The sequence below is a fragment of the Dasypus novemcinctus genome, chromosome 15 (genome assembly GCF_030445035.2).
Source record: "Dasypus novemcinctus isolate mDasNov1 chromosome 15, mDasNov1.1.hap2, whole genome shotgun sequence".
Taxonomy (NCBI): Eukaryota; Metazoa; Chordata; class Mammalia; order Cingulata; family Dasypodidae; genus Dasypus; species Dasypus novemcinctus.
Genome location: NC_080687.1, coordinates 39,608,842 through 39,633,949, shown reverse-complemented (window position 1 = coordinate 39,633,949; position 25,108 = coordinate 39,608,842). Strand labels below are relative to the sequence as shown.

Here is a 25,108-nt window from a genome sequence, read left to right as displayed (position 1 = left end):
TGGTTGAAAGGAAAAGCCTAAAGACATTTAATAGACAGAAAGCTAAAAAAATGTAACATGGGACTGTATAACATAGTAAAACCACATGTAAATACAAATATGGGTGATATTACATATACAAGCCTTTCTACAAAATATAAATACAAATAAACTAGAAAAGGAAACAATAGCAGCTATGTAGGTCAGGACAAACAGATTGCGAGGTGATGAGTTTGTGTTTTTCTTTTTTAGCATTGCTGTTATTGGTGCTGGAATAATGAAGATGCTCTAAGAATGACTGGAGTCATGAACGCCCCTGTAATTGTACCAAATATCATTGACTATATACTTTGGATGGATTTATGTTTATTAATATGAATCAATAAAACTGATTTGATTAAAAAAAAAAACACATAAAAAGATGCTCAACATCATTAGCCCTTAGGGAAATACAAATCAAAACCAACTCGAACAGGTATTTGCACACCAATGTTTATAGTGGTATTATCCACAATTGCCAAAAGATGGAAGCAACCCACATATCCACTATCCAATGAATGGATAAAATGCTGTATATAAACACACAATGGAATCTTATTCAGCCATAAGAGGAATGACGTTCTGATACATGCTACAACATGGATGAACCTTGAAGACATCATGTTGATTGAAAATACAGATATTGTATGATCTCACTGATATGAAATAAGTAGAATAAACAAACTCAGAGTCAGACTCTAGAATACAGATTACCAGGGGCCAGGGTGAGGGCAGAGATTATGGAGTTAAGGCTTAAAATGTACAGTTTCTACTTCGGAAAATGGAAAACTTTTTGTAATGGATGTTGGTGATGGTAGTACAACATTGTGAATATAATCAACAGCAATGAATTACATATTTGAATGTGCTTAAAAGGGACAATATGGTACTAGAATAAAAATTAAATTTAAAAAATCCATGGAACTGTATAACACACATTTAAAGTGAATACATTTGCATAAAATGGCCTCTGCTGGGAAGAACCTTTAAAAGCGTTGGAACTGGCCACATACAAAAAGGACTCTGGTAGTGAGAGGAACAGATAAAGATTTGTCCTAACATTCGCTAAGGATGCTATGTGGCATAACTACGAAGATACGCCTCTCTTTTAGTAAACCCTCCAATAAGTATAAATTTAAATCAGAAATAAATCTCCAAACACCTTAATTAGAATCACCTCTAATAACTCAGCTTCAGTCACAGTGATATAATGGAAGGCTTTACTTGAGAGGATGACAAAAGGAAGAAATCCAAAACCTAACAAACCATTTTGTTACTTTTTTTGGAAACAGACTACAGATAGTACCACAAAGTATAAAAAAGGCAAAAACATTTCATTATGAATTTTCTGACCTATGACAGTGTCATTGTTCCAGAATATAACTATATTACTTTTGAGGTATTTTATAATATGGGTTTGGCATTAAAAAAAGTTTTAAAAAAAGAGCTACATAAACATATGAATTCAGTAATGACAATATTTTCTGTTCATATTCTGATAAATTAATTGACACTTAAAATAGCTACATTTTATTCATAAAATACCCAAGTAAAGATTAAGCTCTAAAATAATTATTTTAATAGCATCATGCTTATAATGGCTCAATGCTGCATATGATGAAGGTATTTCAGGAAAATGTTCTTGCAATGGGCCTAGCTATATTATAATTCTAAACTTACTTACATACAAAAAATAACCAGTCTACTCTTAAGGTTTCACTGATTCCACTAATTCAATTTTAAGGATACTAACAGAATTTTATAACACTTTCAATATGTGATAATTTACATTAAGATATTTTTAAAAATTTAATAATTTAAAACAAAACCTGCTATAAACTAAAAAAAATACTTTCACTTAAAAATTATTTGAAAAAATACACTTAACACTAGAGTACCATTCTGAAGAAAAAACGTTTTATAACTTTGATGACATGTTATTTCTAAGCAGAAGTCTTAAACACCTTTATATGCTTCAAAATACTGTTGACAACCTGTTTTTTTCAGTATTGTATTAGATGCCATTAAAGAGAACCTTGTTCTTTGAACCAGCTTCCTTGTTTACTGTGGGAAATACTATAAGGCATGAGCATTAGAATCATGTAGGCAAGTTACTAAAATGCTGTGACACTGAAATACTGTTGGCTTCTGGAAGAATCTCCTGGCATTTGGAATTACATTATACATCTGAAGAGTCACTCCAATCAGTCACAGTTACTAAGCTGCTTTTTAATGTGCTTGATTCATTTTCTTGAAGTCCTATGGAGGGAGAGAAGGAGGAAGAAGAGAAGGCCCCGATGATTAAATATGCACGTTGTCAGGCCTGCAAAATCTATAATTTCATATTCTAATGTATCACTCAACAAGTATTCTGTTCATTAACCCCCATCCCCTGGGTCCTACATCCTGTGTAGGAGGCTGCTATAAAATCTCACCACGAAATGGCCACACCCCTGGTATACCATCCCAGCACCCTTGTACGTATGTAAACTTCCACCCCACCGCCCACAAGTTCCTCGGCAGCAGAAACCGTACTCTGCTTCTTTCCTTCCCCTGCATTTCGCAAAGGGACTGGCCCTGCAAGTTCTCAACACAGTTTCATTGCTATTATTGCCTGAGTGAATAGATGGTGGGGGCAGGGGGAGAAGAGGGAGCAAAAGAGAGAATAAAATGAACAAGCCAAGCAGGAATTAAGTATTGAAAATAGATTTTCTAGGGCAGATGACATGGTTTTGAGCCACTGAACTAGTACAGTGCAGAGAATGCCACTTGAGTGAGGTTCTAGAAATAGCTTCTTTGAGGGGCAAAGGGGCAGGGCACCAGAAGAAGAGAAGGGAATGCTCTCAGGACAGTCCTCTCGGCCGTGTGTACTGACAAAGTCACTATGATATGAAAGTGGCCTTTTGGTTTTATACTATTGGGCTCACTCTTTAGACACAGCACAGACAACTTAATGATGGTTACAGAGCAGAGGTTAATTTTATCATTTGACGTTGTCCAGTAAAGGCAAAGCTGGCATGCTGCAGTGAAGGGTAGAGGCAACAACAGTGTCATCTTACAAACTGGGGTGGTGAGAGAGATTGCTGAGAACGCAGAGAGCAAGCACAGAGATTTACAGGTTGACACGTACTGATTTAAAATTACAAATGGGTAAAAAATCATCAAGAGGGGGACTGAGAGGTGTAGCAGGGGGTGAAAAGAAACCAAGTCCTCAACTATCTTACAAGACATCAAAAGAAATGAAAAAGTTAATGAATCAAGAAACTGAGAGAAGCACCTTAGAGGCACAGATATCCCATCAGAAACACTAATATAGAACAGACGAAAGGCAAATGCGGGGTAAGAGATGGCAGGAGGAAGCCCTTCCGTACGAGTTGACTCTCACCATGTGCAAGAATTACTTTGACTCAAATATAAATTACAATATTTTGATTTTAAAAATTAAATGTATTAGGAGTTATGTTACTGGACTTATACAGGCTCTACACTAGATGGATAGAAACAATTTCAACTGGTGATTTCATTTCTAATTAATCCCACTGGCTACAATGCTATGAAAAAAACAACAAAAAACCTTTCCCTGGAAAGGTAAGAAAATATTCAGTATGTAATCAGATTAATACATGAAGACTGCCCAAAGAATGATTTCATTCAAGTAAGTATATGATCAGAAATTTTAATTTCTATGGACAACTTGAATGAATAGGATATTTGTATGGGAATTTTCAAAGATATTAAATTGTATTTTAAAAACTAAAGATTATGACTAAATTTAAATTAAGAAATATACATGAATCAATCAGTTGTACAGTGCTTATTAAAATAGGATAAAGAAAGCATCAAAATCTTTGTTATGCCAAGGGAGTGTTTCTTGTCTGATGATCTATTCATGAGGCTTAATCATATATTTATAAAGATAAAACAAAAACAATAGGAAAATGGACAGAGCTTCTGCTAGAAACTAAAGGAGCCAACCTTCTCCCTTTGGCCCTCTAGGATTAGATGCACCCCAGGCACTTGGAACGTGCATAGAACTTGATTCATTCTTCACCAACAGGGGTTCCTTCTGTTCTTTCCCAGTTTTTTTCCCCAAAGATTTATCTTCCTCTAAGGATGATATGTCCCAGTCATCCTCATCCACATCTGCACACTAAAAGAAATACAGGGAAAATAATTAATGTTTCCTAAAGCAGCAGCATGTGTTAGAACCCTCCATTTACTTTATTGATTAGATTGAGTAACTAAAACTGAATCAGCAAAGGAGTAGGGGGCTTCAGAGGATCCCAAATCTGGTCCCTTCTGCAGGACAATGAACTGGATTTGGAAGTATGTGTTTTGAAAGCTGAGAGGACCAACTCTTTTTTGTTTCTTCCCATGGAAATATATGTTGCCAGTTAAATAATGAATTGCGAAAATTCCAAAGGAACTCAAAGCGTAAGAGTATGAAACTTAGTTAGGGTTCTGTGCAAGAGAAGGCAGGCAGGCTCGGAAGCGCTTTGATCTCCGTGATAAGAGATCTCAGGGCTCTGCAGAAATGGCCTCCTAACCAAAAGGAGCACACTGTTCTACCGTGTCCTTCTCAAGGAAAAAAATGTTGGTTCTCCTTTATAGGACACATAACTTTTGTTATTTTTAACCAGTGTAAGACGAATAGCACTAAGTAATAAAAGAAGCTTGACAAAATGCTCTCGATGAGCAGGATAAAGATAAAATCTAATTTATGCCAAAATAAAAAAAATTAAGAGTGATGACTACTAGAAGATCCAGTTCACACTGACTAGTTGTGTACCATAAATACAGCAGGAGATCTCTATCCACAGACACTCTTCTTGTGTCCTGGGTGTTAGGACTGCTTGGAAAATGGTAGGGCCACTTCTCTGATGCAGGCAGCGGGTTCAGACTCTGCCCTCCCAGTTCTTGATTCATGTATCTCTCTGAAGTATTTCTTTACTGACTCCAATTGTTCAGTGGGACTAAGCTCTGAAAAGTCCATATTTTCCTTAGAGGTCACGCCAGAGCAGCAGAAAAGTCCTTGGACTAATATCTGGAAGCCCTAGACTCTAGCTAGTCACAAGTTTCTTTGTGCAAATTAGCACACATCAAATAATACACACAACCTGATTTTAAAAACCCATGAAGTTTTATATGCAAATAAGGTACTACTAGTTATTGCTTTAGTATCTTCGATTATCTATGAAACGGAAAGAAATGCAATAATGAAAAACAATATAAGGGAAAAATCTCAACCTCTACTATACTAAATAATATTTGCTTTTTATTTCACTATGAACAATAAAATTATTTAGATGTACTCATCAGAAAATGAATTTCTCTGTGTAGGTTCAGCAAGTAAAAGCGATTTCACCTTTAGTTCTTCTTGTATTTCTTCTTTTTTGATGAACGCCTCTGCAACATTAATACCACCAACTGGTTTGCTAACATTTCTGTGATTTGAAACTGTTTTTTCAACTTTTTCAGTTAGAGTTTTAATGGCGGTTCCTACAGGATCAATAAAAGCTAGTCAGATAAAGTTTTTAAAAAATTGGATCTATCTTCAGAGCAAAGTGACTTTACGGCCAACTCTGAGGCGCAGTCTAAGCTTTGCAAATAATTATGTATCACTGAAATAAAATCAATTGTGGTATTTTGGGGTTGAAAAAAATTTTGCACTAAACATTTCCTTAAACAAAATCATGGCCCTTTAGACTGAAAGATAGAAATTTTTCATTTTAAAACAAAGAAAATGGTGTCATTCAAGTATGTAAACAGAAACTTTAATTTCAGTGGTAACCTTCATGTATTAGTTATATCTTACAGAATTATATAAATATATGGTATACTAAAATGTTATAAAATAATGTTAATTATAATGAATGACAGCTGATATATTTAAAACGTTAAAACTTAGAAATTGTATTAAGTAGTATTTCTTTAAAAATCATCCTTCAGCCCCAACTCTCTTCAGCAAATGAAGAGCCCAGGCACAGACTTGGACCTGTCTTCCTTTGGAATTGCCCCACTTCCACAGTGCATGAGAACTGCCATTCAGGCACCCCCAACTCCTTCCTCTCCTTCAAGTAAGCATCATTAGTTGCTAAGCCCTGCCAATTTTCCTTTTAAATTAGCCCCCTCTTTCCATGCACACTGCCAGCCCCCTGTGCTGCCCTATCCGCCAGACTCTGGGCCTTCTCTGCTGCCCACTCTCCTCTGTTCCCTCGCTGCTGGGGATCTGGGCTCTCCTGCTGTAGAACAGCTCTTGCCTTCCATCAGCTCATAAACCTTTTTGCTAATAAAAACTGCACCCAATGCCGTGCAGCTGACTCTGGCCCTAACCTGCCGCTTGCCCCTCATCTCCTCAGCTGCTATATAATGGCTTTATACTGAGACCCTTCTGGGCTTTCTATTCCCCAAGGACCCCCATGTGTGCTCACCTCCATTCTGCCTTTCTTATGACATGCTACCTCCTCCTACCCCATTCTGTGTTGACCAAATGCCTTCTTAATTTTCAAAGGCCGCCCACTCAAGCCACAGAAAATAACTTCTTCCCCTGAATTTATGATGGCATTTCTATGGTTACCTATCTACATTTCTCTCCTTCTCCCTCAAGGCTGCTAAGCTCCTTACAGTCAGGGTTGGTGTCTTATCCATCTTTCCACTCATCCTGTAGTGTCCTGCTGAATCAATGAATGCAAACACTAATCGAGCCTCTCCCAGGCACCATGCACTGGGCAGAGTGCTGCGTTAGGAACCTAAGACAAGTCCCTGTCATTAAAGAGCTCTGGTGGGAGGTGCCTCTACCCTTCACACAAACATGAACGTGGCGGTGTGGATGGATTCTACACACTGGCAGAGTCAGTACTTAATAAACATGCTGAATGAATCGAGAGGAGGAAATGACTTCAAAATCTCATCAATCATCATAGAATAAATGTGTAGTAATAGTTTAATATTTCTGTGCCCTTTACGAGAGATACTCACTTTTTTCTCTGGGGTGTGAAACCTAAAATCTATTTATTTGCATTTCTGGCATGAATATCCACAAGCACAAGGCACCTTTCATTACAGAGCCTGGGGTGAAGTACTAAATCTGAAACTCACTGCTTTTAAACCAGTGCTGCCCTGGTGCACACGTGCAAATCACTTCTACTGCGTGCTGAAGAGGCCCTGGAGGACAAGCACTGATCAGCTTTGGAGTAAGCCTGTTCTGTGACCGCAGGCCTCAGTGCAATTTAATTTATGATCTTTGGGCAAGACACTGCTGTAGGTCAACAGGAAATGAACAGTCTTATTCTCTATCCTTCCCTTAAAGATTTACAGTCAACGAGGGGCACAGACACAAATGTCAAGTGAACTAAAATAGAAGCTATGCCATGTGGTAAGAGCTCTCAGAGAAGACAACAGAACAGGAAAGTGCAAGATCAATTCAAGAAGGAAGACCGGCAGGCCTGTGGAGAAGGAAGGTGGTAGGGGGCAAGGACATTCCACTCGGGCAAAACAATGAAATGGAAGCACGTAGGGCATGCTTAGGACCTAGCCACTCCTCTGCTCCACACTTTAGATGATTCAAAGGCACCTCAAACTCAACAATCCAAAGCCAACATCTCCTGTCTCTATCATGCTCCTCAGCTCAGTAAATGAAACTACTGTCTACCCAGTTACTAGTAAGAAACCCAGGGTCACTCTTGACTCCTCCCTACCTCATCCCCTAAACCCAGTCAGTCACTGAGTTATGCTGATGCTGCCTCTTGAGGTTTGCCCACTCTGTCTCCACTGTCTCAACAAGTGTCCAGGCCACCATCACTTCCCTCCAGACCCATCCCAAGAGCTTCCCATCAGGACTTCCTAATCCCAACACTTCCTACATCCAGACAAGCTCAACATTTTCAATCCTCCAAGCTAGGCTTGCTCTCTTCCCCTCTCAGACCTTCTCTGATGGCTTGGAGGGAACAGAGATTAGACAGAAACCAGGAGATTAGAAAGTTATTTCAATATCTAGGACAGGAAGGAATGAAGAGGTGAATTAGGTCAGAGACTGGAAGTTTAAAGAGACACTCTGCTGGTAGAAGAGATTATGTATTTGTCTCCTTAATTATAAATCTGTGCAAACACCCATATAATCCTAAAAAGCTCTGGGGTTGCCTGAAGTTCAAGAATGCTAGTGGCAGAACCTCAAAAAGGCAGTTGACTTAGGCCAGTATTATAGCCTTTTTTGTCACTCTTTTGGTCCAAAAGTTCCATGCTGTACCCGTAATACCCTTGGCATCCAACAAGCCCCTCAGAATGCTACACGGTTCAGGTACCAAGGAACATAATGTTTAAAGAATGATCAATAGTTAACCGGAGCCACAAAAGTGCTTTACAACTTACTAATACTCACACTTCTTGTTTAAGAGAAGCATTTAGAGAACATGGGCTAAAGGTCTCTTTCATTTAATACTTCTTCCAGAAGAAGAAAATCTATATATTTATTTCATTCACCTCTATCATCTTCAATCAATGTTTCTCAAAAGTCACACTTTTAACATTGAGGGCCAGAGAATTCTACCCTGTGCATTGGCAGGACATTCAGCAACACCTCTGCCCTCCCACCACCACCAATTGTGAAAACCTAAAATGTCTCCAGACTTTGCCAAAACGTCTTGAGGGGTGGGGAGCTGCCCCCAGCTGAGTACCACTGTCCTAAAGAAAAGTTCTCTATGAGTTTTCAATGATAAAAATCACCTGCAGGTTTGGGAGAAACATCAGAGTCCTCAATTTCACTGCCCTCGGTCCAGTCAGTGTCACTTCTGGCAGTGTTCTTTGCAAAGCTACCCTTGTTGCTTTTAGATGACAGCAGAGGAGGTAAGTCGGGGGACGCATATGCCTGCATGAAGTCATCATCATCCAATTCTTCCTCTGAACTAAAGGGAGGGGTCCTAAACAAATCAAAACCAAAACAGGTGTCTGTTTTCGTAAGTTTTATCACTTACAAGCTGTATGCTTCTGAAAGTGGTCAGAACATTCTCAAATAATTCCCAAAGAGCATGTTCTGAGTGGGCACAGATCAGGATGGCGAGGAGGTTCGGGAGTTATATAAAAGGCTGAGGAGCTATCCCAAATCCAGATCTGCCAACCAGGTGACACAGTTATCAGAATGAATAAAGCTAAAAGTTAAAACATTTCTTCCTGAAATTTAAATTAGCATATTCTTGGTTTTTATACAACTAAGGAAAACATTTCTCAATGGAAAAAAAACCATTTCCTTCAATAAAACTATTCCATCTTTTAAAATCTTTATAATGGACTACCTTACACTTATTTCTACTTCATCTTACAAAGAGCTATTATAATATGACATCATTTGATTTTTTTTAACAATGGGGTAAGACATGCATTATCACCCCATTTTAAAGTGAAATAAATGGAAGTTCAGAGAGGTGAAGGTTCATTCATTTAATGAATATTCATTGAGCACCCAGGCTCGAACCAATATGTCAGTCTTTTTAAATGTTCACTCAGTAATACTACGTCCCATGAAACAAAGCTCCTCCCACAAGATTATGTATGTGAAACATGCTCTCAAAGAGTAAATCACTATTTTTATTGTCTCCTCTATACAATGCCTTAGAGGAAATATTTATGCATTAATATCTTCAGAACAAGGCAATGATCAAATGTACTTATAATAAAATTAAGTTTCACTCATTGTTAATAACAACATACCTATAATTTATTGAGTGCCCATGAAGTACCAGGCACTAAGCCAAGCCCTTTTCATATATTGTTATTTAATTTGTAAAATTAGCCTGTGAAAAGGGGAGTATTATCCTCAAATTACAAATAGCAAAACTGAGGCATAAAGCAGATAAGCAACTGAATCAATGGCACACAGTTGATGAGTGACTGAGCTAGGATTCTTAGCATCCTAAGAGACCCTAAAAGAGTAAGGTCTAGGATCACTGTCAACTTCAAGAAGGAGCTAAAGCCCTAAAATATTATCTAAAATAAACCTACACAATCATGACTCAATCTCATTCCTTTAATTTAACCATGTTATTGAGAAATTCAGGAATGACACAGGTGGTAGGTGCTATTTGCTTCCATAACAAATCATACAGAAACAATGATATGTCACAAAGAAGTCATTGATTAAGTATGACATGTAATAATTATATCTTTAATCACACTGAGCATGCTAATGTACAGTGAAAAGAATCTTTTATTTATTTATTTTTGAGCAAAGAAAATTCCTTTCTTCTTTTTTTTTTTCCTGCTTCTTTATTTTCTTTTAGAAAAGAATCTTTTAAATGACCTCCCCCTCCTCAAGTACTCACGTGATAGTGGAAGGCTTTCTGGGAAAATGATCTTCTGGGATATTTTTCCTAATTCTAGAAAACAACAGAAAAGTATTTCTAAACTGCATGAGTGAGTTACATAACATAAATTTTGATTATATATTAAAGAGAGAAAGTAGCACCAAAAATCACCCAGTGTTATAGAAAGACTGGTAGGAATTGCAAGTATAACTCTCTGTTGGGTCAAACATGAATTAAAATTGTCAGGTCAAAAATACTCACTTTGGAACAGATGTTCTATCAGTAAAAACAGGTCTTTGTCTAATCAAATATCTGCTTTTAGAAGAATGTATCGCTTTGGATATTTCTCCAGTTGAAAGGGTATCCATTTGAGAAACACTGCACTTATCTGGAATAGTAGTGTCAGTCATGAGTCTCTACTGCCTTTATGATCAGTAAGTAAAAAGAAAAAAAAAAATACTGCAATACTGTCTACATTGCCATTAAAACAAACAAGCAAGTTTCTAAGTCCAGAGTTCCAAATGACGGGTTATATTTTTAATGCAAAAACAAAATCCAAGACCCAATATAAAATAGTTCAAACAGTAAGGGGGTTAGTTACCAATTAGGCACATTGAAGTTGGCAAACTATTTAAAATTGTGAAAAGGTGGCTAATCACACTTCCAAGCGCAGAAATGAAATGGAAGTTGGTAACGGGCATACCTGAAGACAGTAATGTTCTCTCCTCAATTTTACTGCTGACCTGATGTTCAAGGAATTCTCGAATTTGCTGGATGTTAGGTATTTGTCTTTCTCTCTCGTGTCTTGCTGATTCCACATTTCTTAGCACTCTATTCAAATGATCACTTGGGATACCATGAACATCCTGGAGAAATAGAATATTACATTGATCAATTATCCAGGGACGTTTCTCACTTCATGGGCTTATGCTGACATAAAATTAACTGTGCAAACGTTTCAATTTGTCCATAATTACTGAGCTCCAGCTGTGTGTGTAAGGGGGAGGATACTCTATCATATAACCTACTGTCCTGATCCCAAAGCTGCTTGCAGTGCTGTCGGGCACACCAGGCAAGCGCATGATGTACACGACTGATCACCTATGTAAGGCTGTGTGTGCTAAGGACTTCCAAGAAGAAAGGCCACCCGAGGCTCCAGGAGCCAGAGGAGGCTTAAAGGGAGGCAAGAGCTGTCCCTGCAGGATAGATGGAGTCAAACAAATAGAAACAAGGGGGTATTTCCAGATGGGTGGAGATGGGGAAAGGGGCAAGATGTGGGAAAGGCAGATGCCAAGGCGGATACAGTCAAGGCACATCCAGCAAGTAAGTGTCATAAAGGACCGGGTGATGAGGGAGAGTAAATGCCGAAAAGTTTGACCGTTATTCCACAGCAAAGAGAAAGTCATTGGATGGGTTAGGGGCTGAATCACATCTCCCGAAGAGTTAGGGTGAAGTCCTGACCACCCGGACTTCAGAATGTGACCCTATTCGGAAAGGTCACTGAAGACAGAATTAGTTAAGTTTAAATGAGGTCATACTAGAGAAGGGTGGGCTCTTAATCCAGTGTGGTGGGTGTCCTTATACGAGGAGGAGAAGAGATGCAGACAGACACAGGGGAGAAGACGAGGCGAAGCCACAGGAGGCAGAGCCTGAAACGAGAACGCCATGGACGGCCAGCAAATGCTGGGCGCTGGGAGAGGGAAGGAAGGATTCTCCCTATGGGATTAGGATGGGGCATGGCCCTGCTGATGCCCTGGCTTTGGACATTTGGCCTCCAAAACTGAGGTAATAAATTTCTGTTGTTTTAGGCCATCTGGTTTCTGGCACTTAGTTATGGCAGCCCAGGAAAACTAAGATTAAAAAGCTTGATAAATTATGTAAATAAAAATTATTTTATACTAGGAAAAAAAGAGATAGGTAATCTGAGAAAATTAATCTGGATATGGTAAAAATCTAGACAGAAGAAAACTAGTTAAATGGTTCTTTGCCACCCCCACCCAATCTCTCACCCCCGTCTCCCCTTGTCCTCCGGCACCCTCCCCATCCCAGGAAGTGGACCACATTCACCCAGTTGCCCAGGACAGAAAACTCAGTCATCAGATTAAGTGTCAACTCCAAGAAGAGGTTTTCTCTCACCTCGGTTATTCCTCTTTCCTTTTCCTTCATTTCATTTCACACAATCTATCATCATAAACGTACCATCTATCTGTGAGATCATTTGTTTAATACCTGTCTTCAGATCCCATGTATCTAGATGGAAAGGCCAATACTGTAAGAATGTCAGCCTTCCTAATTAATATACAAAATTTAAAGCAATTCCAATTAGAGCCACAATATGGGTTATTCTGGAACTGGAGATGTTTCTCAAGTTCACTGGAAAATAAAAAATGGAAGAACTGCCAAGAAATTTTTGAAATAAGAGGAAAAATGAAGAAGGCATGCTCTGTGGCAGGTGTTAAAATATATTATAAAATAAGGAATTGTTGAATCAGTATGATGATGGCAAAGGAATACATAAAAGTAGGATAAAACAATGTAAAGTCCTAAAATAAATTCAAATATATGTAGGAATTCCCTATATGATAAAAGTATCATTTCAAATCAATGGGGAAAGGATGGATTATTCAATGATGGTGGGACAACAGATTCAACTGGAAATAAAGTTAGATCTCCAACTCACCAATTCCAAACTTGATTCTTAAAGTCTAGATAGACAAAAAAAAACCAAAAACAGGACAAAAAAAAAAGCTATTCAAGCATTAGGGGAAAAAAAATAGGAAAATGTTTTTAAAATCTTAGGATAAAAAGAAACATCCCAATTAAAATACAAAACACAAAAACCACATGAGAAAAATGATTATTTGATTACACAAATATTTAGCAGTTTTTAAATGAATGGCAACATAAAATAGACAAGTAAAAGACAGAAAAAATGTTGAACACACAGGAAAAGGTTAATATCCCTAACATGCAAATTATTCCAACAAATCGATAACAACAAACAATACAACAGGACAACTGACAAAGTTAATTCCCAGATGGAAAAATATAAGGGTCTCCTTTTATGGAATAAGGCTCAGCCTCACTCGATATTAACGAAATGCAAATTTACCATTTTTTAAATATATATCCATGTGACCAAAACACACACACACATAAAAAATAAATTCTATTTTATAGTATCTAGTGCTGGCATGAGTGTGGGAAAATGGGCAAACTCATAATCTGTTGATGAGAATGAAGACTGGCACAAAATTTGGGGACTGTGGGTACTTGTCAGTACCTTTTAAAATGCAAAATGTTCATATCCTCTTACCTTGCAAACTAACTTCAAGGAATCTTAGAAATCATAAGTGCATATGAATATATGTTAAGAACGTGAACTATAACATTGTTTTTAAGAGCCCCAAACTGGAAACATTTAAGTTTAAAAAGCCCATCATTAGAGGAATGTCAGAATGACTGTGGTATTTCTATATGACAGAACATTTATATGACAGAACACTGTATTGTTATTAGAAAGAATGGCATAGTGCTACAGGTACCCACTTTTAAAAGTCCTCATATCCTCAACATCCAAGTCTAAATCAACTGAAATATGCAAGCTGTAGACACACACACTCACACGCATATATGCATGACACAATTTTTATTTTTTAAAAAAGATTTGATATGAATGTGCATGCAAGCATATATGGATATATGGATAAGAGATAAATAAACAGACAGAAAGATATGGATAGGGAGTTGGATATATGAATATAGCTTCCTATTTGCATACAAAAATAGGTCAGTATAAGCAATAGAAAAGTTTGAAAGGGTAAGTACTAAACTATTAATAGTGTTTCCTTCAGACAGGTAGGATTAGAGGGAGAGAAGTTTTACTTCTAATTTATGTAAATTTTTAAGGTAGTAGAATTCTGAGTGATTTATTATTTTGTTTGCTTTTCTAATTAAAAATTCTGGGGAGCCAGTGTGGCTCAATGGTTGAGCACCAGCTTCCCACATACGAGGTCCCAGGTTCAATCCCCAACTCTGGTACCTCCAACAAAAAATCTGCTCAACCTCCGTGTTGCTCAAATGTGGCCAGTCTTGAAGCCAAATTCAGCATGTAAATGTGTTGCCTTCCCCCCAACGTGGGACATGACTCCTGGGGATGAGCCTCCCTGGCACCGAGGGATTACTACCAAGTAACAGCTGATGATGTAACTAGATAATGACCTTGAATAAAAGGGTCAACTCGGACCAGCAGAATATCTCAGTCTTCATGTAATACCAGGAGTTAAAAATGCTTTTTGACCTGAATAAAAGGGGGAAATGGAAAGGACAAATGAGTTTATATGGCTGTGAGTCTCCAAAAAGAGCCAGGAGGTTATCAGAGGGGTCGCCATTATGCATACCTCAGCAGAGTCCCAGAGACAGATAAAGTAGATACAACCTCAGGTATTGGTTCTTCTGAAGGCTACAGAGACCCACAGGTTCTATGGTCGTGGCAGATGGAGTTCAGTGCCATGTCAGTTGGCCCTACTTTGGAGTTTGTGTTTCTGTGTGACGGAGCTGGACTCAGATGTGATCTTTGTTCACAAGCCTCTCCTGTTACTTTTACTGGATCTGTAGTTGGCGCTGGGGTTTAGTGTATACCCAGGGGACCTGAATCTCTGGGCTGACCATGTGATAGCCAGGCCCTGAGCCTCAAGAGACTTGCAATTCCTACACTCTGGTTTATTGGACTTTCCCCACTCAGCTAAGATGTAGGTGAAGAAGGTCAACCACCACACCAGGGAGCCAAGAGTGCCTACAACCAAAAACAGGAGAATTGCATCCAGCATCCACGTGGAATCTAAGCCCTCTCTTGATATAGATGTGGAGTGGACACAACCACTCCAAGGTCCACAGGATGGAGGAAAAGAGTATGGATTAGAGTGGACTTACTGATACTCTATTCATGAACTATTATGATTAGTAATCAAAGAAAATGTGGCATTAGTGTGGAGAAAGTGGCCGTGGTGGCTGCTGGGGGTAGGGAGTGGGAGGAAGAGATGTGATGTGGGGGCATTTTCAGGACCTGGAGTTGTCCTGGGTGGTGCTGCAGGGACAGTTACCGGACATTGTATGTCCTCCCATGGCCCACTGGGTGGACTGTGGGAGAGTGTGGGCTATGGTGTGGACCACTGACCATGAGGTGCAGCGGTGCTCAGAGATGTATTCACCAAGTGCAATGAATGTCTCATGATGGAGGAGGTTGTTGTGGGAGGAGGGGTGGGGTGAAGGGGGTGGGAGGTATATGGGGACCTCATATTTTTTTAATGTAACATTAAAAAAATAAAGACCAAAGAAACCCAAAACAAAATCTGCTCAAATTAAAAATTCTCATGAAAATATTTTTCAAAGGAAAGAAGAAATGTTTGTCTCCTCCACAAGACTGTATGCTCCGAAAAGGCAGGGACCTTCTGTTATTTGTACACCACCATAACCCCAACAAATAGCCGACAATAAGTCATTCATTAATGAGAGAAGGAAACATTTATGGAAAGCATAGCTTTGAAGCACTAAATGCTTTAAATAAGGATGTTGGCTTTGGAATTGGAAAATGGAAAGGAGGAGACAGGTTAATGGTTAACTTACATAATGGTATGTGAGTTATGCATGACTATGATTTTTTGGGTAAAGATGCCCCAAGCAAGAGTGCAATGATGTTAAGTTTAATAACAGGTCTCCAGTGGAATGAAAGGGCCTCTGCAATCACTTCAATAGGAGAAGCTCCTTGGCCGAAAAGAAACAACGTGGCAAAAGATAAAATGAGCACCAATAATTAATTACAGAACTTGCTTACATGGGGGAAAATACTTTGAGTAATGCTACTTCTTTGTTGGCCAGAAAGGACACAGGAATTCAACTTGGAGACTTAAAATATAAGCAAAACTAGTTTCAAGAAACAATTCTGGGGAAACGGACTTTGGCCCAGTGGTTAGGGCGTCCGTCTACCACATGGGAGGTCTGCGGTTCAAGCCCCAGGCCTCCTTGACCCGTGTGGAGCTGGCCCATGTGCAGTGCTGATGCGCGCAAGGAGTGCCGTGCCACACAGGGGTGTCCCCCGCATAGGGGAGCCCCACGCGCAAGGAGTGCACCCATAAGCAGAGCCGCCCAGCACAAAGGAGGGAACAGCCTGCTGAGGAATGGCGCCACCCACACTTCCCGTGCCGCTGACGACAACAGAAGCGGACAAAGAAACAAGACGCAGCAAAAAGACACAGAAAACAGACAACCAGGGGAGGGGAGGGGAATTAAATAAATAAAAATAATAATAAATCTTTAAAAAAAAAAAAAAAGAAACAATTCTGATAGGAACTATGGACATTCCACAAATATTTCTGATTCCCATTGCTTTGAGTGTAGTAAAATCCTACCTAAAAAACCTAAGTAGAAATTAAAAAGACTGACGATACTAAGAGTTGGTGAAAGATGTGAAGCAACCAGAACCCTCACACACTGATGAGGATTGTGAAAGTTGGTACAAACTCTTTGGAAAACTATCTGGTAGTACCTATTAAAACTAAACACATGCCTGTCCTTTAACCCAGCAATTTCATTCCTAGATAATTATCTAAGAGAAAGGAGTGCCCATGTCCACCAAAAGACATGCACAAGAATGTAACAGATAGAAGAGCCCCAAACTGGAAATCCAAATGTCCATCAGCTGAAGAAGGGAAAAATGTAGTATATTCATACAATAGGATACTACACCACAAAAGAAAGAACTACTGCTTCCTGAAACAACAGCTATGAATCTTACAGATACAATCATAAGCAAAAGACAAAATATTACATAGTGTATGATTAAATTTATATGAGGTACAAGAACAAGCAAAGTTAAGTCAGAATAACCATTTCCTTTGTTTGGGAAGTAGGGGGTGACACTGACAGAAAAAAAGGCAAAAGATAGTCTTTGAGGGTGATGGAAATGTTCAATATCCCAATCTGAGTGTTGGTTATAGAGCATACCCATGCACACATATGTATATATACACACATATATATACCCATATACACACACATAATATATACATAGTTATCCACATATGTGTACACATCTCTGTATATATGTATCCGTTATAAACACACATACATGTTTGTATACACATGCCTAGATACACATACCTATACACATATACACACAAGCACACACCTACATTTGCGTATGTACACACACCTGAAGGTATATACCTATGCATGCATAAATGTGTACATGTGTAGGTATACATGCACATAAGTAGACACACACATACACAGGTGTATATAAATCCATCAAGTTGTTTAGTTAAAATTTGTGCATTTTATGTATGTCAATGAAAGATGTAAAAAGTAAAGAGAGTCCACATGTAATGTGGTGCACTGAAATTATTCAATATGACAACAATATGAAATACAATCATTCATCCTTCATTCAACAAGTAATTATCAAGAGCCAACTTTGTAACAGGCAATGATTTAGGGTTAATATCAGAAGGTTAGCAGCCTAGCAACTGCCTAGAAACAAATACTGGCTCCTTCACAACTAGTTATGTGACCTTACGCAAGTTACTTAACCTTCTCAGTAACACAGAGATAATAATATTCCTCATCTCAGAGACTTGTTTCAACAGCAATGAGTTATTATGGGTAAAGCTCTTAGAAAGGTCCTGGTTGAAGTGTTTGATAAATAAACCATGTTGTATTAGCTTCTGGTCTCCAAATATGGACAGAACTGATATGCCCTCTTCTCTGGTCACTTTTTATTTGGAAAACAAAATAAAACAAAACTAGTAAATATTCTAATACTGACTGAACTTACCGCTTTAATCCCCAAGGTTTCCAGTTTCTCCACCAAACTCTGCTCTAAGACAGTTCTTATTTCCTTAGTGAGGGAGGGATTATTCTTCAAAGCTTTCCTTAAATGTATCTTATTTAATTTCTGCTCATTTTCCCTTCCTGGAATAAGATTAAAAAATTTGTATTAAAAAATTAAATGAATATATTAAAATCTCTAAACAAATAATGACAAACACAACTTTTAAACAGCATTTAAGCACTAATGATGTTTTTAAGTTTTGGGGTATTTTAGTCATTTAACACAATACACAATACTTGAATACAGTAGCTTCTAAAACTATCTTAAGGCTGATTTAAAATTTTAGTGTCTTTAAAGACTCTTCCTTGGTCACTTAACTGAATTACAGCTAAATAAATAATGCAAGAAAAATACATACTTATAGAAGCATAATGGAAAAAAAAAACTTATTTAGAAGTTTAATGTTTTATCACGGAAAATGTTTACTTCCTGAAGAATTCACCTCCCTTAAGTTCAGTTGGTATTTATGTACCATTTTCTGAAGAAAAATGTCCAAGTTATTTTAATTACAAGTTTTTACCCAGTAAATTTAGAACGTAAGTTCATATAAAATTTCAAAACATAAAAAAGTATTATCCCTCTTAAAATATTTGCCATAGTGAAAAGAGGTTTAAGAAGTTTCAAGAAAAGTATATTTTGTTTAAAACAATCTATAAATAAAAAGAAAGAAAAATAAAAAAGGTCACATTCTCCTCACTTTTTTTTCTTATAATCTTCACAATAAAAAGCCTAGTTTAAGAGAAGTTAGAAAAGGGGAGTTAGTCCTTATGTCAAAGGAAACTGAAGGCTTGATCAAAGAGACTCAATGCTTGGCAGTTCGGATCCTTAGTCAATGTCCAGATATAAAAGCAAGACAATAATGGAACTATCATTTTGGAGTCCAATATCTAAGTAGGGGCATTTTGCCCCACAAGAATCACATCAAATGACCTTCCCTACGTCTGGGGCTGTCGGGCTATCGCAAGAGACACTCCACCAAATTTTACGGACTAATCCATCTCAATGGACAGAATTTTTCGGTAGCCACAGTATTGGGATTTTCAGAAGATCTTAAACAAAACACCTTTTATTAAAGATATTCACTAAACACCATTTCAATTCCAAGAGTAAAGAATATTTCTGTTAATAAAGTTTTACTGAAAGCAAAAACAGTCAATTACTATTTGTACATTAAGTAGGAAAAAAATAACCTGCATGAAGATGCTTTTCTATACTTCACCACAACAGTTTGCTAAACTGAAATTTAAAAATTTTTATGATTCTATATAATGAAGTCACAAATAGTATTAAATTATATATTCTCAGTATTTGTACTGCTGTTTTCCCACCGATACTGCAAATATTCTGAAACCACCGCCCCCACCACAAATTCTTCCATCCTAGGAACAAACAATATATCAAGATCTAGTGGGCTTGTTGTAGCCACAGCCATTTGGCTGGTCTGCAACTATCTAGGTCTAAAAATAAAAAGAGGTTCCAAGACAAAGACTGAAGATTATGGTGCCGTCATTTAAACAGATGTATCCTTTTCCCCCAATTATGCAAAGACGATTTTTTGGCCAGTAATCATGGATAAAAAAGAAACTGCACAGAAGCATTTCCTAAAGAGACGTGTCTCTGTTGGGACATGAGGCTATATCAATGAGTTCAAGAGATGCCTAGAACAGCCTGCCCTCAGTTGAGAAGAACTGTCATGCCTTTAGACAGCAGTCCTTGAATACTTTTGCTTATTTGTCCAGGTTCATGTTTAAGCCTTCAATCCTGACAACTATCATTTTGATGACTAAGTTTTCTCCACATTATGGCAGACTAAACATTTCTCTTTGTCCTCAAATTCACTTTACATTTTGGAGCTGTCTTTGGAAAGCAATTTGTGAATAACTGCAAGAATGATCTCATAAGGCTGGGGCTGGCCAAATAAAGCAACAGAAAAAATGCAGAGTGGGCAGAAAAGAAAAGTTTTCTTTGTAAAGGTGACTGCATAGCTGAAGATTTTTGTAAAGGACATATTGTTCATTAAGATAGATATGACAAAACTTCTTGAGATCAGCATTTTCTCTAATTAAAAATTTTCAAACTGATGGCAATGCTAATGTACCCTGGTCAATGCATGAGTTAGTTATATGAACTACACAACATAGCTTTAATGCAGAGCAAGTAATTAAAAAATCAACAGAATTTCTGCATTGCAAGGAACTTTATCTATCACCTAGGAATCATCTTCCTCTGGTTTCCATATAACAACACCAAAGCCAGAGAGGTAAAGAGACTTCACCAAAGGCCTGCCTAACCTCCCTTTCTACCTTTCTTCACTACTTTGTTCTTTGTATTAAAACATGGAGAGCAGAAAACCTGGACTTTGGTTCCAGCTCCGTCACTAATTAAACTCAACAACCTGGAGTAAGCTCAAAATCCTCCTGTTTTAAGTTCCCAAAACATAAACTGGCCCCTAAAGTTCCTTCTGGCCTCACATTCTAATATCCTATAAAACAGCAAGATCAAGTATGATTGCATCTTGGTCAAAATACAAGAACACAAAAATGTTCACAAGTTGCTTCTTAGAGCCACAGTGTTTTTGTAAACCACTGCCAAAATTCAGTTTCCCAGGCATTTATCTGCAAGATATTAGCATAAGCTGAGGAATTCACTGATGGAGATCAACCTGCTGCCTGTGAGCTGACTCCATGGAGGCCCTGAAGGAAGATGTCACTGTTTCTATTACAGTGCACATAGGTCTTGGGGCAGCCTCTCCTATCTTTCACCAAAGCTGTGCATGAACACACACAGTGGAAAAGACCATTGTCTTTCCCAACCCAGTCTCCCAAATGTGAAAACCACCATTGATGGCATTTGTTGTCAGTGATGCCAAGCTTGCATCTTACATTGTCCAGGTAGAAGAAATCTAACAGAAGCACAGGTAGAATGTTGCAGTGGGTGGAACTTGGAACTGAAGGTGAAGAGACTAAATTGGGTGATGGTGGACAAATCAGTACTTCTCCCGGAACCCTAGTTGACTTGTTTTTAAATGAGAGTGCAAACTGTATGTCCTGAGGTTCCTGTTTCAAAATCACTACTCACCCTTTCTATGAACCTCCTGACACACTTCACTGATTGTTCAAGGAAGAAGCATTTCATGTTTTGGACACTAATAAATGATACTTATGTGGGAGAGAGAAAGCATGTTATTTGCAAGTAAAATGATGCCATTATTCAAAACTCATATTGGATAAGATTCGTTCATTTTGTCTCCAGTAAACTAAGATGGATGGCTGAAAACACTTAAAGACAATACCTCAGGGAAGTGGACTTGGCTCAATGGATAGGGCATCTGCCTACCACATGGGAGGTCCGCAGTTTAAACCCAGGACCTCCTTGACCCATGTGGAGCTGGCCCACATGCATGCAGTGCTGATGTGTGCAAGGAGTGCTGCACCACGCAGGGGTGTCCCCCACAAAGGAGGGCCCCGTGTGCAGGGAGTGCACCCTGTGGGGAGAGCTGCCCAGCACGAAAGAAAGTCCAGCCTGCCCAGGAGTGGTGCTGCACACATGGAGGGCTGATGCAGATGACACAACAAAAAGAAACACAGATTCCCAGTGCTGCTGATAAGGATAGAAGTGGACACAGAAGAACACACAGCAAATGACAAATGGACAAGGAGGGCAGACAACTGGTGGGGGGAGGGGTGGGAAGGGGAGAGAAATAAAAAATAATAATAAAAAAATAAAGACAATACCTCTGCAAGCACTATTTTTCTTAAACTATAGGGATCATGAATTCATGGGCCTACAGGGCCAGGCAGTTAAAGCAAAGGTGGCAAGTTAACAAAAAATAAGACAAAAGAGTGTGGGGTAGGGTGGGATAGGGTGGGGGTGGGGTTGGTTATGGCAACCCAAGGAGCACTGTCCTGCTTGGGAAGGAGGTAAATGCTTCTCCACATGTTGCTAAGTATTCTTGTCAGATCTTCCAGTTTTTTTCAAGAGAAGACAGAAATTCAGATATCCATGCATAGCAGTTTGATATTCGTGATGAATTCCAAAAAGAAGTATTGGACTGTGTTTGTAAACTGGTCTTTTCCTCTGGGCATATTAGAGTGTGCTGGATTTAGAAGTTTTACTTTTACTTGATTAAATTACGATTAGGGCTTTGATTGGGCCATGTCAGTAACTACATGGCAGAGCAGAAGAGTTAGTTGGAGTTTTGATGCTGGAGGTTTGAGCTGGAACCTGGGAACTAAGCACACAGAGGAGCAGAGCAGCTGAACCCAGAGAGAATTGAGCCCGAGGGAGAGAGAGACAGAGTTGGTTGTCTGATAGTTGACAGCTGGCCTTGTGAAGAGAGGCAAATCCTAGAGAGCCTCATAGTCTACAACTGACCTTGTGGAGAAAACAGAGGAGCTGAGCCTGGAGAGAAATGAACCCCAGGAAGAAAGGAACCCAGGATGCCTGAACCCATAGAGACATTGGCAGCCATCTTGCTCCAACACGTGGCAATAGACTTTGGTGAGAGAAGTAACTTATGCCTTATGGTCTAGTAACCATAAGCTTCTACCTCAAATAAATACCCTTTACAAAAACGAACCAATTTCTGGTATTTTGCATCAGCACCCCTTTGGCCGACTAATACACCATGCAAAATATTCTGATCTTGAAATGTTTGCTAATAGCTCAAACAAATCACATTTGTGGAATGGATTTAGCCCACAGCCGTCCGATTTGAGACCTGGGCCTTGACTATCTGTACATCGGCTGGTAATGGCCCCCCACCCCCAGCTCATTCTTCTTTCTTTGATAATGGATCAAGGGGAGAATTACATAAGAACATGGCGACATCTTTAAAGTTATGCTCATCTAAACACTCCTAAGCTTGTACTGACAACTTTCTAGGACTTTATTATGATTTCATGAATCTAAAACTCACTCTTGTTTTTAGGAAGAGACAAGTTTTTAAAGATTGGAACAGAAATTATAAAGAACTAAGAGCAAAAGAAATGAAGCATCTAAAATACCATGCAAAATTAGTGCCAACGATTAGCAACTACTTGGACAGGAAGATATAACATCCTAAATTAAACAGTCTGTCTAAAATAAGAAAGTCAAGACAAATTGCAAAGCTACATGGAAGCAAAATAAACAAACCTCATTAAAATATCAAAAGGAATTGATGACTAATACAGCAAGACCAAGATTTGAAAATATACATCACATAGATATTAGGAATATGCCTGATTTAGTCAATTCTCAATTTGCAGCCTTGTAAAAATTTTTTTAAAATGGAAAGCATCTATAGAACACAGAGGAGTTATAACAAATATTAACATTCACATATTAGAATGTATAATTTTACTTTTCCTGGCAAAATTACAAAATCAGAGTCCACATAAATAGTAACAATTTGCCTTTTCCCAAAGAAGATTAGGTAGTAAGTATTAAAAAGGGAGAAATTATGATAAACATTTCAAATTGTTTTCAGGATCTACAATCTGGCATTAGAAAACACCCCGTATAATTTTTTAAAAAACATTTTCATATACTTTAAGAGTTGATAGAGGATAATTTTTAGAACCACCAAATAAAAGAGTTAGTAGTATGAGTTTTAATTATTTTCCAAAAACTTTTAAGAGCTTCCAAATTCCACCATAAAGATATTATTATGAACTTGAATATTTTATATTCAGAACTTAAGACATTATGCTTTCCTTGCTATTGAAAATAATTTTTAAATGGGCATTCACCCACCCATTTCACAGATTCAGATTCTAAGAAATCACTGCTGTGATACAAATAATTTCATATCATCTGACAAGTATACAATATCTGTGTGTAGACTTATCATCTGATCAAAAAATGTCACTAAGATAAAGACTTAACATTTTTTTCAAGGTCCCTGACAAAGGAGAATTCTTATTCATCTGCTTGAATAAGAATACAGTAAAGCTGAAAAAAATATAACAATATTAGGGGAATAGGCTAACAGAATACTATGCACAGATTGAAAATTTAATCCAAACCTAATTTTCTTCCTTAATTTTGACACAGTGTGATAAATACCACCCCACTACCTTGTATTTTCAAGGCTTAGATGGTATCATATAAATCAGCATATATATAAGTATCTATGGATGTAAACCCTGATCAAGCTCTTTGTTACCTTTTTCTTCCTCTGAAAGTTCTTCTATTGGTTCCAGTATGTGTGACGCGAATGCCTGTTCTATTAATAAGGAGAAATATGAATAGTACAAATGGTACAACAGCAAAATAAAATTAGTTTCCTTTCAAACAATTTTGAAGATATAATTCCATGGTATTTTAATCATGCCTAAATAATAAGAATTTACTGAAAAAAATACTGAAGCAGTCAGTTAATATTAGCTAGTCACTTGTTCATGGTATCTTCTCTTAGGTATTTTCCATTAGCTCCACTCTGAGGAAATTATATTTTTAAATAATTAGGCTAAAATTTCTTATTTATCACAGCCTCACACCCGATATGACTCTTTAAAGGTACCAGGGAACAACTGCACACGATTTTCATCACTCATCACTAAACTTACAAAATATTCTGATCAACTGGCTAAATAGAAAATTAAAGAAAGCATTTCAATTCCAAAAGAAAAACAATTCTTAAGGCTTTGGGATTTCCACTTCTCATGTGCCTCCAGTGCCCACCCCAGGGTCCTCAAATGGTAGGGCCAGGATTTTAAAGGGCAATGACAGGTGACACCCTACAATTAGTAGCAAGAATAAGATGCATTGTTGTTTTTTTTAACTAGAAAAGTTGGAAGTTTACAGAAAAATCAGGCAGAAAATAGAATTTCCACATATACTGCAGTCCAGAGTTTACATTAGGGTTCACTGTGTAGTACGGTCCTGTGGGTTAATTTTTAAAATATGTTTATTCTTTGAACAT

The 25,108-nt window shown here is 38.0% G+C and overlaps 1 protein-coding gene across 6 annotated transcripts in view; it reads right to left on the bottom strand.

Annotated features, from left to right (window-relative positions):
* Positions 1-328: 328 nt before the first annotated feature.
* Positions 329-25,108, bottom strand: part of DZIP1 (DAZ interacting zinc finger protein 1) — an 81,516-nt gene continuing 56,736 nt past the window's right edge. For 2 of the 6 annotated variants that reach the window (XM_004457728.4, XM_058276494.2), the window contains exons 15-23: positions 24,350-24,409; positions 18,145-18,281; positions 11,017-11,179; positions 10,575-10,701; positions 10,332-10,385; positions 8,740-8,933; positions 5,384-5,517; positions 3,994-4,168; positions 329-2,277 (exon numbers count right to left, since the gene is read on the bottom strand). In XM_004457728.4, coding sequence (XP_004457785.1) covers positions 2,198-2,277; positions 3,994-4,168; positions 5,384-5,517; positions 8,740-8,933; positions 10,332-10,385; positions 10,575-10,701; positions 11,017-11,179; positions 18,145-18,281; positions 24,350-24,409 — 1,124 coding nt within the window. In that variant the 3' untranslated portion in view covers positions 329-2,197. The remainder of the gene's footprint in view (positions 2,278-3,993; positions 4,169-5,383; positions 5,518-8,739; positions 8,934-10,331; positions 10,386-10,574; positions 10,702-11,016; positions 11,180-18,144; positions 18,282-24,349; positions 24,410-25,108) is intronic. The other 4 variants (XM_058276496.2, XM_058276497.2, XM_058276495.2 and 1 more) reach the window with 3 other exon arrangements.